Source organism: Oryza sativa, chromosome 2 (assembly GCF_034140825.1).
Source record: "Oryza sativa Japonica Group chromosome 2, ASM3414082v1".
Lineage (NCBI taxonomy): Eukaryota > Viridiplantae > Streptophyta > Magnoliopsida > Poales > Poaceae > Oryza > Oryza sativa.
The window spans coordinates 7333989-7349926 of record NC_089036.1 but is presented as its reverse complement, the minus strand read 5'-3'; the positions used below and the strand labels follow the sequence as shown (position 1 = coordinate 7349926).

The following is a 15938-nucleotide window of genomic DNA, read 5'->3' as shown; positions in this document are numbered from 1 at the left end:
AATTCAGTTCATCAGCTCAAGCACCTCAACCAGTTCAGTCATCCATTCTGTCTTCTCTGCAGATACTGAGAGCCAAGATGAGTAGCAAGGTTCTTCTGATCAGTGGTGTCCTGGTGGGGCTCCTTTCTCTGAGCTCATGCAGGAGCCTGGGAGAGTTGTCTGAACAGAAGACCTACTCTTCTACTACTCAGTGTATTTTTCTATCCCCCATACCTTCTGTGCAATATGCCATTATTATATTGTATCTAACGTGGTTGATGTGGCGATGTTAAAGAACACTGCATATAGCATCTAGTTAGTAAATGCAAATACAAAATAACTAAATTATGCAGAGCAACTAAGAATGTAGTGCTAACTCACTGTTAACTCGGATGTACTATAAGGTACGGTATATCACATTTGTTTGACCATATTACAGGACAGCAAGGATATGCCATACTGTTTTTTATGTCTTTCAGAATTAACAGTTATAACAGATGTGATATTGTATATGTTACCAGATGGTGGCTCCCCAACTCCATCATATGGATCAGATGGTGGTTACAAACCAACACCAACCCCAACACCAGCTTACGGCTCTACACCAACACCATCTTATGGCACTACACCAACACCATCTTACGGCACTACACCAACACCATCTTACGGCACGACACCAAGCACCCCCAGCACACCTGATGTCCCTGAAGTTCCGACAAAGCATGATTTCTGTGGATCCTGCGAGTAAGAGCCAGTATATGAGTTCACATTATCAAATATCACAAAGAACAAAGTCTAAAATGGTTTTACTTTTTTCCTAAAATTACAGTTACTGGAAGAACCATCCAGATGTTATCATCTCAGCTATTGGGTCCCTTGGCGACATTGGCAAGACACTCGGTACTGCTTGCAGTTTGATCACTGGCAAGAAGCTAGAAAATCTTCATGATGCACTTTCAAACACTGGAACTGATGGTACTGGTGCTCTGCTCCGCGAGGGAGCAGCTGCATACCTCAACTCCATTGTGAACAAGAAATTCCCTTTTACCACCCAACAGGTTAAGGATTGCATCGTCGTGGCCATGACCTCTGATGGCGCTGCTTCTTCCCAGGCTGAGATCTTCAAGAAGGCAAATGATTATCACTACTAGTTCAAGAGGTGTTTCCTGGCTAAATTATTTGCTCCTATGTGTTTCTTCATTGATGTAATCTTGCTGTTTGATAAATCCATTGTATTCTTTTGGTTTGCAATGTAATACCACCATCTAAGATATTTGATTTTTATAAATCCATCACAGATGGCACTGCAAGATTTTGCTTTGGTGACCTATAAAAGCAAGCTATAGCGTAGTCACAAGATCACACCATAACTATGAGATATTTGTGACTGCTGTAGCGCTGTCTGTTTCTTGGTTTTACACTGACAAAGAAGTGTAACAATAGCTGGGCCTAAAAGTACATGGCTGAGGAGTACCTCTGGTAGTCTGGTTCATTGATCTTGAAGAGTGAAACCTCTATCAGAAAATTCCAATATTCTGATCTTTCCTAATATACCCAACAATAATTCGGCAAAGATAAATTACATTAACAAAACCAAAAACGAAATAAGATGGCTAAAATTGAATGGAGAATGATATAGAAAATTTATGACAAAAAGAAGGGTCACTTATTGAAGGAAAAGTTACTGGTGAATTGGTGATGCTTTAGCATCAAGATGGATGGATCTGCTTGGTTTATAGCCAATGTAAACCAACAAAAATATTGGCAAGCCAAAACATAGGTGCTACCAAAATTTTGGTAAAGTTAGGGTGTTTGGTTTATTGCCAAAATTTTGGTAGAGCACTAGAGAATGGAAGCAAAACAAACACATCCAGTATATCCATGGAGGCAATACAATAAAACAATAAAATACAAGCATATTGGCATTGATAAATAATTTAAGCAAACTTTGCAGATTGCTCAGCTAATTGTTAATTTATTGATGAAATTGAAATGTGCACTTCTGTGTAAAATAGTGCTTCAAGTAACAGAGTAAACAAGAACCTGCAAGGAGCCAAGGATTGTATTTGCAAGACAATGTTACGATTTACTTGGAAGAGACAAAGTGCCCATCAATATCTTTGTGATGATTAACTGAACATGGTACCCAATGGAGTTATATTCAACAGGAACGTGAGATACTTCCTTAACAAGATAACTGCAAAATCCTATATTTTCAGTATAGACACTATTGCACTAGAATATTTTGTTAGAGAACACAAAAATGCTTTGCATGTCTTTGCTTTGTGACTGGGTATGAAAACATTTGCTCTGCATGGACCAATTGTTCGGCATCTTTATCATTTTTCTGTGGATTGAAGTAATTCCTCTGTTACAAGATACAATGGTAATAAAACGCCTGTTACATCAACAACAACAATGGAAGAATGGAACGTAATTGTATTAGAAACTACAAGTGGGCATTGTGAACGGTAAACTGCGAGAAGAAGCCTTACGAGGTTTTCCTCCATCTTCCCATCTCTCTTGAATCAATGATTGTGCATTCCATTCCTCAAAATCAGAAGCATCAGCTGGATCCACCATCGAATTGCTCGCTTCAAATCAGTTTCAGTAGCATTGCCACTAGAACACTTTCAGCTCTTATGATCCATATGCGACTCAAACCAGTCGAAGATTTCCCCATTCTTGAGGCTGGTAAACTCATGGTACGCATATGCAAGATTCAGCTCCTCCGTGACATGCCTCTCCAGCCGGAATTCCTCCGGCAAGATCTTCGCCTCCTCCGCCGCCTTCTTCCACGGCGTGCTCCTCCCGTCATTCTTCAGAAACCCCTTCTCATCCACGAACCCCTTCCGGCGAAGCACATCGACCAGCCCATCGGCGACGGCGAGGGTCAACCCGGGTATCCTCGCCGCCAAGAACTGGGCGCTCACGGCGAACTCGCCGCATTGGATCTCCCGCACGCTGACGCGGCTCCCTCTGAGCTTGCCCATGCTCGCCGCCACCTCCCGCGCCCTCTCGCCGTCCTTGGGCATTTGCACGAACAGCGCCGGCGGGTACCTCGCCGGGATCTCCTCCATCGTGGCGAACACGCCCTCGGCGATCATGATTGCGACGCTGCTGAACCTGACCCTCGCCGCCAGCGCGGAGAGGAAGTACCCGCCTGAAGAGGCGCCGATCCCGACGAGCGGGAGGCCGGCGAGCTGGTTGGGGTGCCTCTCCTTGACCCACCACTCGATGATGGACTCCACGGCGGCGAGCTCGCCCCCGTCCCCGGTGTCGAGGGACCAGCACTCCGCGCGGCTGGACACCGCGAGCACGGCGTACCCGCGGCGGAGCGCCTCGCGCGTGAAGCGGCGCTCCTCGGGGAGCCCCGCGCAGCGCGGGCACCCCGGCGAGGCGTCGAAGAAGTCGGTGGCGCGGATGGTGCACCCCGGGGCCACGAACACCGCGGCGCGGGGAGGCGTCGTCGGCGGCGGCAGCTGCCACAGCACCTCGTTGCCGCTCCTCCGCTCGACCCTCGCGTCGAGGCGGACGGCGGCGGCGGCGGCGGCGGAGGCAAGCTGCTCCGGGGCGGCGGGAGGAGCGCGCGGGAGGAGGAGGACGGTGGCGAGGAGGACCAGCGCGCAGCACGACGCGATCAGCGCCGCCGGCCTGCGGAGCTGCGGGATTCCGGCGAGGAAGGCGTCCATTTCGCCGGCGATTTTTGGCGGCGGCGGCGGCGGCGGCGCTAATGGAGAGAGAGATCTTAAGCTCGGATGGATTAGAGCCCGAGATTAAAAGTTGACTTTTCTCCACCTGTTGACTTCATCAGGAGGAGGAAGAACGAACGAACTCAAATGGGCCGTCATCTCCTCTACGCCTGCTTGGGCGGCCCATAATAGTTATGGCCCGTACACGACTATGGAATAAGTTCACTTTTACTCACTTAACTAGTGACGCGCAAGGGATGATTCATGAGACCTACTCCCAAGTCCCAACTCCCAAGCCGGGGGAGGACAGTGCCGCCTCGGGCTCTAGGAGCGGTACAAGGTGCAGCTGCTGGCATAGAGTTTGTTGGGTTCAGATCCCCTAGAGTTGGCATCAACTCCACCTGGATTTTAGTAAATCTCGGCCATCATTTTATTCCTATGGTTGAGATCCTAATTGACTCTCTTCATTGATGTAGATTTGGATGTTTCTTTTCAACTAATCAATTTCCAACATAATCAGGAAAATAAAATAAAGCTCTCAAAAAACAGAAAATAAAATAAATGTATTCTTCTTCCTCCCCCAATTAATTGACCAACATGAACTTTTTTAGAAGAGTGGTATTGTAGTCATGTAGATGATGAACATGGACAGGATCTTGCGATGGTGGAAACTGGGCGAGCTCACTATAAGCAAAGCCTTATACATTACACCAAGCTCCTTGATGCTGCTGTACAGCTAGTAGATAGAGCCGATGGTAGAGGACTTGTTTATACTAAAAAAGATAAGATCAGAGAATGGAGAAACAAATTAAGGATATGTTGAGGTGTACTGATTTAATCTCACCGGTAGGTGACAAATAATGGCTGAGATTAGCCTAAATCTACCAGGTGGAGTTGAAGCCAACTCTAGGGGATATGGACCCGGGTTTGTTGCATCGCGTCCACCGCAAGGCAGAGCAGGTACAACACGAAAGAACGAGATCGCCGTGGAGGAACTATCTTGATGGCAGCGGCCTTTCCTCCACCCCCATCCTCTCCCTAACTCGCTACCGAGGCACTCTCCTCCCTCCCTCCCTCCAATCTGCTGCGTGAGGCCTTGTACTACCTCGCGACAGCACCCCGCGCCTCTTCACCTATTGTTCCCTTGTCGTTGGCGTCGCGTGGGATTGGGAAGCAACTCAGCGTCAGCGACGAACTCCAACGATGACACCACCTATCCTCTCAAGCTCCGCAGTGCCGCTGACGCATCCAACCTCGGCTACATCCCCCACCTCGATCGATGGTGGAGACACGAGGCCACTGCTATAGCTCGGAGAGAATAACGGAGAAAGCGGTTGGTTGGGCCACTGGAGCCATCGTCCAATCCCCATCCCTCCTCCATCGCAAACGTCTGTTAATGTCAAATTTTGGTAAGGTTCTTTAGTGAATTCGGTAAAAAAAAAAAAAGAGATCAAATAACCAATAAAAGTTTATCTAGAAGAGACTAAGTACAAAGAGAAATTATCAACATCACAGCATAGTAGTTTAGTTATATCTATTGATTAGATAAGATTTAGTAGCTTTTCTTTTATCTTTAGAAAATTTATCTAGTGTCTGATCAAGGCTTCTAAATTTTCTTTTATCTTTTAGCAGTTCGGTTCATCCTGGCGCTTGACTAGGACGAGGAGGTGACGCCGTGATGGTTTCTCTCGATGCCGACAACCCCATCCTGCCGTTGGCGGTCGCAGCGGCGCCTTCTGTCACCAAGGCCAAGTTTAGTTCTAAAATAATTCTTCAAACTTCCAACTTTTTCATCACATCAAAACTTTCTTACACACATAAACTTCCAACTTTTTCGTCACATCATTTCAATTTCAACCAAACTTCCAATTTTGGTGTGAACTAAACACAACCCAAATTTAAAAGAAAATCAAGTTTACTTAGCCCCGAAGAGAATTCTTAATGGTCATTGTTTCTCACAAGATGGAACGAACAAGAACACGGAGTGGACGATAATCTCCTGGTAGAGAGGGAGGAACAAATAGGTTGATAGATTCATCATGAATAAAACTTTACTGCATATGACAGCAACCAGAATAACCGGAACGGTTGCACATGCTTATAAGTTAAGCCATAAACATTCAAATGTGTGCTGCTTTCATAAACTTGAATCAATCTCAGACATCTACAGCAAATGCAATAGCATACATGTCAACATAGTACAGGTAATATCAAATGCAACATCCTGTGACAGAATAGTCAAATGCAACATCATCTGTCAAAAACATCAGTTCGCTAGGTTTTATTGGTTTATCATTCAGTCCCACACGCTCTACCTCTCTAACTCACCTTCCTTGATCTCTGTATATGGGAGTATAGTTTGACAAAGACAAGCCCACGATGATCCATCCAGTAACAGCATCAGAACATGGAGCAGGAAAAAAAGGTGAAGCAATTTAGATATTGAGCACAATAATGTTGCATTGCTTCATCCATGGTTTATTATTACTTGTTCTTGAACTGGAAGGCTTCTCACGCTTTGATTGTTAGAAAAAACAACGCTAGTAGAGCTACTCCAGGAGTGTCTTCCCTATCTTCACAGAAGGACATCAGTTTCATGCTAGCATATCTGAATCGAGTTGCTCAAGATTTGGAAATATTGTCTTCAACGTGGATGAATAGTTTGGAGCTTTTGCCTGCAAAAATGAAAAGACATAGGCAATGACAATTCAATCTCAACATAGCACTGGACAATAGTAAATATACATGGAATGTACATGCATTTCTTAAAAACCAACAGAAATTATTTTGTCTAATCTGACTAGCATAACAGAGTTTATAGTACAGACTATTCAAGCTCAATAACATCCTAGCTATTATGTTTGTACTTCGATAAACAAATTGTTGGTAGTTAAATTTCAACTGTAGCACGATTACAAAGATTCGTGGGAAATCAAGGATGAATGCAAATTCAAGCAATGACGACACTCTGATGTAACTTTCCATTCAAAATAAAATAAATGGAGTTGTTTGGAAGCCACTAAATGATGAAAGGCTTTCACAGTTGATGAATCATATGTGGTTAAATTCATCAGAAGCTGGGGAGCAAATATAGTAATACGATTGTGTTATCTTGGCCCTGCGTGGAGAAGGCTCCTTGCTTATTCCCAGTTCTGTTCATCTTTCAGATTATTACCAAATTTCAATTTACAAGAACAGTTGATGACTAACTACATAAGAATTGCAGTACTTACGCAAGGATTCCGCTCAAGATATATGGTAGTCAGCTTCTCCCGTGAACTAGCCAAAGCAGATTCTATCCCATCTAGTGATGGTATTTGGTTGTCATTCAACCACAAGTCCTCCAACCTGCATGGCCAGTGAGGATGGTACCGAAAGGAGTCAGAACCAATTTTTTGGTTATGCTGTTTACTTTTTTTTTTTTTGTCTCCGAGGGTGAGAAGCAATCTGCTAAGTGTAAACAGTGTTACCTGCTTAAGGTTTCAACATCTTCGATAGCAGTTAGCTTGTTGGATGAAACATCTAAAACACGAAGGTTCTGCAAGGTAGAGAGACCCTCCATCTTTTGTATTCCATTATGACTGAGGTATAGTTCCTCTAGTGCAATACATTCCTGAATAAGAGAACAATGGACTGGTTATCAAGTAGCGCTTCACAAGAAAATCAGGGGATGAGAGAAAGTAATGTCACAGTACTTGTAACCCATTCATTGAAGTCAGTCTGTTGCTTTGCAAGCTTAATTTTTTTATTGCTTTCAAACTACATAGGTTGATTGTCTTTATTCGATTTCTTCCCAGCCATAGCTCCTGCAGATTTGCCAAGGTTTCTAGATTTTCCATCACCTGAAATTCAGTAGATAAGTAAGAATGCATGTACACAATGCATCATTATACATCAAATCTGACTAACTTGACTGGCTGGTGGAACTTAAAATGCACTGCAAACTGCTTACCCTCAATCTGTTGCTACCAAGTTCAAGAATTTGTAATGCATGAAAGTGTTCGAGTTCCTCCATCTTTGCAACTTCATTCTTTGAAACATAGAGTTCCTTCAGTGTGCTGGAAACCTTGGACAGCCCCTTTAAGGAAGATATCTCATTGAAAGATACATCAAAGACCAGAAGGCCTTTGAAGATGCTGGCATCAGGAATCGTTGTAAGTTTGTTATCTCTAAAGACCAACTCCTGAAACAGGGGATGTTTTTCAGATATTATTATCAAATTATTTTGACAACACATGAATTCCGCACTGTGACATTGGAGAAGTAATACCAAGTTGAAGAAAAAACTTTATGCGATTAATCACTTTGAAACCACGATAAATGTATTTAGTATAACATGTTAGGTCTGTTTGTATTTTCAGGATAGATGTAATGTGGACAAGTCATACACCATTTCTAAATCATATAATTTTTTTTCATATAGATGTAGTTTACTCTAGCTACCTGTACTTGTTACTGGTTGAAACAAGGAAACATGGCCGAATTGATCACCTCAATATGTATACGGTATACATATTTACCTAACCAAGTATATCTAAAGGCACAATTTATAGAGTTCTTTTCTTACAGAAATCCTCTGTGTCATGATGTAACTGCAACAAAAAAAGGTTGTTGCTTTAATAAAAGAAATAGCAGAAATGGTTTACACAAGCTTATAATTGGGTAAACAAGAGCATTATTACGATCGCACGAGCCCCAAAAGGACTGGCGCAACCACACATTCCTAAATCCCTAGATTCCCAAATAGAGAGACGGAAATCACAACCACCTGCAGCCCAGCGATGTCGGCCCAGGTGGAGAGGGGCGCGACGGCGGCGTCGTCGAGGAGGTTCTGGCGGAAGGAGAGCTTGCGGAGGCCCGGGAGGCGGCCGATGCGGGGGTCGACGGCGGCGAGGCGGTTCGCCGTGAGTTCGAGCTCCTCCAGGGTGGGCGGGATCTCCACCTCGCTCAGATCGTGCAGCTGGCAGCTCGTCAGGTCGAGGCACTGGTCCGCCTCCACCTCCATCGACTCCGCCGCCGCCGCCGGCGCGTCCACCGGATCGCCGGACGCCATGGGGGTTTCCCCGACTTTCCAGAAGCTTCTGGAACAACGCCGCGGACTGAAGAAGGCGAGAAAGAAGCACACGCGACGCGAGAGCGAGCGAGAAAGAGAGATATTGCAAGTGGATGGGCCTAGTTTGGGCTCGAAATCGAAAGGCTAGGCCCAGTGGCCCATATCGGAATCTAATAAGAATAAGTCTACATGGCTTCCCTCAACTCATGCGCCAGTTGAAATGCACCCTCAACCGCAAAACCGGGTATAACCTATCCTCTAACTCACAAAACCGTTGCAAATTGACTCCCCCAGCAGTTTTGGAGGTGATTTCATCCTATGTGGCACTTACGTGGGGGGTTAACTTGGTTTACATCCCATGTGGCATCGACGTGTCGCTTACGTGGCACTAAAATAAAAACAAACCTAAATAAAAATAAAATTTAGGCCACGTGTCAGTTACTCAACTCCTCCCTCTTCCCTCTTTATACTCGGCGTTGATCAAGATGGAGTGAGCATCGGGGCGGTGAGAGCTCGACGGGAGCAGTATGACGACAGGAGCGCGGAAGGGGGGGCGGGAACTCGATAGAGCAGTAGGAGCAGTAGGATGGCGGGGCGGGGCTCGAGGCAGCAGAACAACGGGAACGGCGACACCTCCTCTCCTCGTCGCCACCTCCACATCCGCGCCCTCACCGCCGCCTCCTCTCCTCTCCCTCCCCGCCGCGTTGATGGCGACGTCCAGGTTGATGGCAGCGTCGACGGTGTTGGTGTCGGCAGCCAGGAGCTCGGCGAAGCGGTGGACCGGCGGGAGCAGCAAGACAGTGGGAGTAGAGAGAGAGAGAGTAGAGGTGAGGAAGCCTCGCCGCCGCCTCCCCTCCCGCGCCCCTCCGCCGGTGCCTCATCCCCGTCTTTCCCTTCACCCTCTTCTCCCTTCCCACCGCCGCCTTCCCTCCCGCGTGCCCTCCTCCGCTGCCTCATCCCTGTCCTCACCTCCTCCTCTCATCCCTCCCCACGGAGTACGGAGTAGACACGGCGAGGGAGAGGTGGCTGCGTCGGGCTTCAGCGGTCGGAGAGGAGAGTAGCGAAGTGGCGGGAGCGAAGCAGGGAGGTGGAGGAGACGTGGAGGTTGATGGAGGGGCGGTGATCCTCGCTGGTGTCGAAATCCACATTGTAATCGGGGCAAGGGGTCAAGGTGGAGGCGGAGGACGAGGTCAGTGTTGGGAAGGAGAACAAAGGAAAGGAGGCGGCGGTGTGGGGAGCCAGCAAGGACGGGAGGGAACTAAGCCGGCGTGCGGAGTCGTCCCCTTTGCCGAGATTGACGTAGCAGCGCTTGCGCGCCGTCTGCTGCGGAGAGCTCATCCGCCGGCCCTGCTGGCCTAGCCGTCGAACTCTGCCGTGCTCTGTCTCGCCGTTGCCGACGCCATCCACTGCCGTCTGCCGGAGTGCCAGTCGCTGCCATCCACCTGAGAGAGAGAAAAGGTAGCTGACACGTGGGCCCGGAATTTGTTTTTATTGTGTTTACTCACTGACATGTGGTCCCATTTATGTTTATTTTAATTTTAGTGTCATGTAAGCGCCAAAGATCAAGTCAACCCACCATATAAGTGTTACGTAGGATGAAACCGCCTCCGGAACACCCGAAGAGTCGATTTGCTATGGTTTTGAAAGTTAGGGATGAGTTATATCCGGTTATGCAGTTGAGGGATGCGATTCAACCAGTATGAGTTGAGGGAAGCAAAGCAGACTTATTCGAATCTAATAGAGTGAGGCCCAATAATAAACTGGGCTCTCCTCAAATTGGAGAGTCCACGAGAACCCTAAAACCCTCGTCTCTCTCTTCTCTCCCCTCTCCGGCCATGGCGTCGCGCCTCCGCTCCTTCTCCCGCCCCGCCGCCGCGTTCCTCCGCTCCGCCGCGGGACGGAGCCCGGCGGCCTCGCTGCCCCGAGCCGTCGCTCCCGTCACCAGGTAAAGCGGGCAGGGCTGAACCCCTCGCTCATTTTTTTCTTTCCCCTTCGCGGAGATTGAAATCTTGTGTGTGGTGCAGGGCGGCGTCCGTGGGGCGGCTGGTGGGGCTCGCGAGGTCGCTGCAGCCGCTGCACAGCGCGGTGGCGGAGGCGCGGCTGACGTCGCGGCTCGGGGCGGAGGTGGCGCGGGCCGTGTCGCAGGGTACGCTCTGCAGCTCCTTCCCGGGAGTCTGAGTCTGATATCAAATCTAATCTTTGCATCCTGCATGTGAGTTGTGACCGCACCCGGTTGCTTTGCTTTGATTTGCCTTGTTTGTTCTAGTTCATCTTGTGCCTAGATTCGGCTGGGCTGATGTAATTGTTGTCGGAATATGCTTAGTTTTAGTCATCAATAAAATCAAATTCGTTGATCCCGAGTAACTGTTGGATATGGGATTAAATGTCTATCCCTGGGTCTGGTTTGTTGAAAGCAAAGTTCTCTCAGTGCTCCACTGCTTCTGCAAACCAAACGACATTGTAAATTGGCAACGGAATTACTATGAAATATGGTGGAAACTGACAGGGTCACACTAGATAAGAAATGCTGGGATGATAAGAACTTGTAGGAGTATTGTTCATGCTCTTTATGCTGTCATTCTGTGTCTGCAGGACATAATTGGTTTTCTGTTTGAAAGACCATTAAGGCCACCACTAGATCGATTGTACCAACACTTTGTTGGACAGTGCAGTGTATCCATCCTTAAGGCATATTGGAAATAAATACATTAACATCCCATGAATATAAGAATATTACATTGAAATGCCACTTTTTTTCCCAGAAATGGCAACTTGTTCTGAATACTCTCATTTGGTTAGTTAAGGTACTCAGTGTTCTCTATTTTCCATATGGGAAACATCAAACAAGAGAGCAAATTGTTAGGATACATAAGCATGTTATTTGATAGTCAGTTTTGCTTCTTAATAGGGTGCCTAACATCCAGTTAATATATATATATATTTTCTGTTGTTGAACAGGAAATACCACATGCACAATATTCCACCGTATCCATAACTTTGGGGAAAATGTTTTGTACTTGTACTGTAGTGCTAGTCTACTGCTACTGCTACACTATGAGATCTAAAGCAGTTCTACTTCTTACTATCTCTTTCAAAATGCTTCACATTGTTGGCTGCTACTATTCAATTTTTCAACATTATTTTTATCAAGATATTTATTGAAAAAACAAGTTGTAAACTAATTTCAAATTAAGTTTCATGAAAAATGTAACGTAAAATCTTTTCATTTACCATAACTGAATAGTTTAATAAAATATTAATGCTCAAACTTTTCAGGTTATCAAATGCAAAATTTGCGGCCTTCTGTTTCCCCTTTTTTTTTTTGGTTGGGTGGGGGGGGGGGGATTACACACAGAGGGCTTAATGAACATTGTGCCAAGCTAAAGGCAAGATCCAGTAGAATAATCAATAGCATTACTCTTCAGAAAAAGAATGATCAATAACATTCCCCACCAGAAAAGGAATAATCAATAGCATTGCAATGAAATCCTGCTCCAAAACATATACCGTCCATTAGAGGTGCCAAAGTCATTTAGTGAACTTTTTCTGCTCAACTGAAGTTTACAATGCATTATTCAATCTGGGAATGGAATTTATTTTGGTCTGTTGGACAGTTTGGATCCATATTGTCATTAATTGTAGCATTCACTTTTTTTTTTTGGATTTCATGAAATTGGTTTCATACTGCCTATAATAATTTCAATACAGACGTGTCTTTTTCGACACTGTTTGTCGTGTCCTTGCCTCCTGCAAGGCATTCTAGAGTTTTGGTTCATGTCTCCAATTTTACCATGAATCCGTGATGCTTGTTTAGTTCATGCCTCCAGCAAGCCAAGCCAGAATTTGGTATTGCTAAAACTTAGAAAGCCTGTTTCGAACTATAGCTAATATTCTAGCAATTTCCTTGCCCTTGGAGTGCATTCATTTTGGCACCACCAAATTTCAAGGGTGTTATTACACTGTACCAAATGTTGGTGCCAAACAAAGCAACCACCAAGTATTGGTGTTATCAATATTTGGTTTGTTTTACAATACCAAAGCAAAGCAAACACCCCCTTCAATGATTTTATATTACGAAGTTCATCAGTGCTGAATTTTTTTTTCTGTTTTTTTGCGCCAACACATAAGCAACTTCTCCATACCTGTAATACCCCATCTTTGGTGCAGATGTATGTAGATGTTTTTGCTGCAGGACAACCTGAAACTGATGATCTCCTGGATGTCTTGCAGAGACGGGTCTCAGCGTGCCTCGATAACGAAAGACGACACTCCGGTGCTGCCGCGCGCGGCAGACTTTCTAAGCCTTTTGTTTTCCTTCAATAATCGGTTTAATTAGTGTGGACTGCTGTATTCAGGGACATCCACAAATATGATAATATGTGCCTATGACCACATCTTACCTGGAAGCAATTGGTATTTTTTGCATTTCGTTTGAGTTAAAGCGTCCACTCAACATGGTTTTCTTTTGTAAAGAATCTGGTTGAATTGGGTCAACTGCTGCCTGTTTCATCCATATCAGAGCTAAACTTTATATTAGTCTGTGTTCATACATTGTAGTTTCTGTCGTACTTTGGCATACAAATATATGTTTGATATACCTCTCTGAAAACTTCAATTGCCGCGGCTACATGAGACACCATATGGAGTTTAGTAATTCACAGGAATTGCAGATTACCAAGTGTATTAGAATCACCCGTTTACTTTATTTATCGAATTCTTGGTGGACAAGTACAATTAGATAGATTATTATTAGCTGTATATTTACATGAAGATGCGCAGCATGTAGTTGGACGATGTGGAGCCTGTTACACTCATTAAGCTCAAGCTAAAAGAGCAACAAAAGCCCATAATAAAAGTCAAAGGTATAAACATATATACATGCAATGCAACATTGCCTATATAGTTAAACAATATGAGCTGCCTATATAATGTCTTTTAACTTATAAGCACTCTTCATTGGTCAAAGCTAACATACAAGCTTAATTAGCCACCACAAAAGCATCAGCTATAGCTTGTTGTACACTTGTCCATGCAACTTCAGTTTCTTTTTTTTTTTTTGGAAATTATGCAACTTGAACTACTTTCTACGTTTCACAAATGTAAGTCATTCTAGCATTTCCCACATTCATATTGATATTAATGAATCTTGATAGATATACATGTCTAAATTCATTAACATCAATATGAATGTTGGAAATGCTAGAATTAGTTACGTTTGTGAAATGGAGGAAGTAGCTATATACTACCTCCATATTTTAATATATGACGCCGTTGATTTTTTGTCCAACGTTTGACCATTCGTCTTATTCAAAAAATTTATGTAATTATCATTTATTTTATTATAACTTGATTCGTCATCAAATGTTCTTTAAGCATGACATAAATATTTTTATATTTGTACACAAAATTGAAATAAAACGAATGGTCAAACGTTGGTTGAAAAGTCAACGGCGTCATACATTAATTAAGCTAGCTGATGAGCATGCCGCCGGTGGATTTGATGGCCCCCTCTGCCGTCGTCAAGTGTCTGCGGCTAGTGTTGGTCGGCTTGGGCGATCCAGGGGCGGCGGCGGCGGAGAGCTTCCTGAGGATGTGTCTCATGGCGTCGGCCTGGAAGAGCGCCGGGTGCGTCCTCCCGAAGCCGTTGAAGCGCCTGCACACGCCCATGTGCGCCGCCAGCGCCGCCTCCCGCTCGCCGCCCTTCTTCTTCCTGGCCTCCTCCGCCACCGCCTCCGCGCACAGCCCGCACACCCACCGCCCCGAGAACCGCCGCCGCACCGCCCCGGCGTACGCCGCCGTGCACTCCTCCGACATGCCGCAGCACTCGCACTCCGCCTCCTCCACCACCTGCTGCTGCTCCTCCGCCGGGATGCTCTCGCCGCCGCCGCCGCCGCCGCCGCCGGTCGTCGTCGCCAGCAGCTCCATCTCCTTGTGGCCATGGCCGTCGCCGCCGTGCCCGAGGTGGTGGTTGCCGATGAACGTCGCCAAGAACGGCGCCACGGCGGCCACCACCGCCGACGAAGCTTCTCCATTGGGAGCCATGGACAGCTTAGCTTGCTGCTGATTTCTGTGTGTGTTGCTTAGCTTAATTACTAGCTTAGTAGCTATACACCCTACTAGCTACTACGCCATGGGAGCTAATTTATAGAGCTTTTGTGTGTAGGCAAGAAGAAGAAGAAGAAGAATCAAAGGGAGCATGGACAGTGACATGAATCAGATCAGATCTTGTGATCAAAATTGAGGAGCAGATTCGCCGGGTAAGCAGCAGCAGCACGCAGGATTTGATTGTTTGATACGAGCAGAGATTAAAGTTTGTGGACAAGGTGCTCGCTGCGTGCTTATCAGCTTAACTAATTATTACGCCGTACTTATCATCAAATTAAAGCTTTGTGTGCACTATTGTGTGGTGTGGTCTCATGATTGGTGACACGAGTAGCATGCTTGCATGAGTTTATTTTAGTGTCTCACGTATGTGATGACGTACTAATCATAGTTGTAGGTGTATCTAAGTATTTTAGATAAGGTTCGAGTAGCTTGTTGCAAACCCAGTTATATGGATGACAGTATGAGGCTGGTTTGAATCTAGCTTCTTAGAAAAAAAAAGGCCGAAATGTATTTCATTTATCTAAAAATGTAGAGGTTGAATTAAATTTCGTTAGGGATTGTTCAGTTAATAAAAGGGTTAGAGGGGATTGATATTGCATCTTAATAGGTGTGTCAATGATTTAAATCTCCGGCTAAACCCTTTAGCGGCTATGGTTTTCATCAACTATAGCCAGCTATAGCTGCAGCTAAGCTATTTAGCGGTTTTAAAAAAAATGACATGAATCACAGATAAATAGTACATCACTAGAACAAAATAAATATTGTCTCACATGATAAGTGTACTGAACACACTTGGAAGAGAAGATTGGATCTCTGGATGTAGTCACCGCTCGGAGATGAAACGAAGAACAAAGAAGAATGGGGAGGGAGGGAGGGATTGGTGCAGCCACCGCCGCCGTCGCCACCGCCTCCGGGTGCTGCGCCTGCCGCCGTCGCCGCCTCCTCCGGGTGCAGCCACCGCCGGCTCTGGGCGTAGCCGCTGCTACCGCTGCCACCTCCGGGCGCAGCCGCCACCGGTCGCTACAAAGAGATGGAGCACGCAAAAGAAGAAAAGACTGAATGTGTTATGTTAATAAATGTGTTAGAGGGGATTAATTTTTCGTATCAAT

The 15938-nt window shown here is 45.7% G+C and overlaps 5 protein-coding genes across 6 annotated transcripts; 2 read left to right on the top strand and 3 right to left on the bottom strand.

Moving 5' to 3' along the window:
• Window positions 1-10: 10 nt before the first annotated feature.
• On the top strand, window positions 11-1289 carry LOC9270481 (protodermal factor 1). Its single transcript, XM_015772091.3, has 3 exons — window positions 11-192; window positions 501-723; window positions 809-1289. Exons 1-3 carry the CDS (start codon window positions 78-80, stop codon window positions 1128-1130), a joined length of 660 nt encoding a protein of 219 aa, XP_015627577.1. The 5' UTR covers window positions 11-77; the 3' UTR covers window positions 1131-1289.
• Window positions 809-3757, bottom strand: LOC4328804 (uncharacterized). The gene has a single exon (XM_026023346.2). It carries the CDS (start codon window positions 3669-3671, stop codon window positions 2613-2615), a length of 1059 nt encoding a protein of 352 aa, XP_025879131.1. The 5' UTR covers window positions 3672-3757; the 3' UTR covers window positions 809-2612.
• Window positions 3758-5776: 2019 nt separating this feature from the next.
• Window positions 5777-8798, bottom strand: LOC4328803 (protein phosphatase 1 regulatory inhibitor subunit PPP1R7 homolog). The gene is made up of 6 exons (XM_015767509.3): window positions 8440-8798; window positions 7624-7854; window positions 7367-7513; window positions 7142-7284; window positions 6905-7019; window positions 5777-6346 (listed from the first exon to the last, which is right to left on the bottom strand). Exons 1-6 carry the CDS (start codon window positions 8722-8724, stop codon window positions 6266-6268), a joined length of 1002 nt encoding a protein of 333 aa, XP_015622995.1. The 5' UTR covers window positions 8725-8798; the 3' UTR covers window positions 5777-6265.
• A 1733-nt stretch (window positions 8799-10531) lies between these two features.
• LOC4328802 (protein NONRESPONDING TO OXYLIPINS 2, mitochondrial) lies at window positions 10532-13273 on the top strand. Of its 2 annotated transcripts, none has more exons than XM_015768268.3 (3): window positions 10532-10669; window positions 10749-10870; window positions 12955-13273. In XM_015768268.3, the coding sequence occupies exons 1-3, from the start codon at window positions 10560-10562 to the stop codon at window positions 12978-12980; spliced, it is 258 nt and encodes an 85-aa protein (XP_015623754.1). In that variant the 5' UTR covers window positions 10532-10559; the 3' UTR covers window positions 12981-13273. The 2 variants fall into 2 exon arrangements, with proteins under 2 accessions (XP_015623754.1, XP_015623755.1); XM_015768269.3 differs by having other exon boundaries at window positions 10749-10936.
• Window positions 13274-13405: 132 nt separating this feature from the next.
• On the bottom strand, window positions 13406-14873 carry LOC107278559 (uncharacterized). The gene has a single exon (XM_066308076.1). It carries the CDS (start codon window positions 14764-14766, stop codon window positions 14194-14196), a length of 573 nt encoding a protein of 190 aa, XP_066164173.1. The 5' UTR covers window positions 14767-14873; the 3' UTR covers window positions 13406-14193.
• Window positions 14874-15938: the final 1065 nt, after the last annotated feature.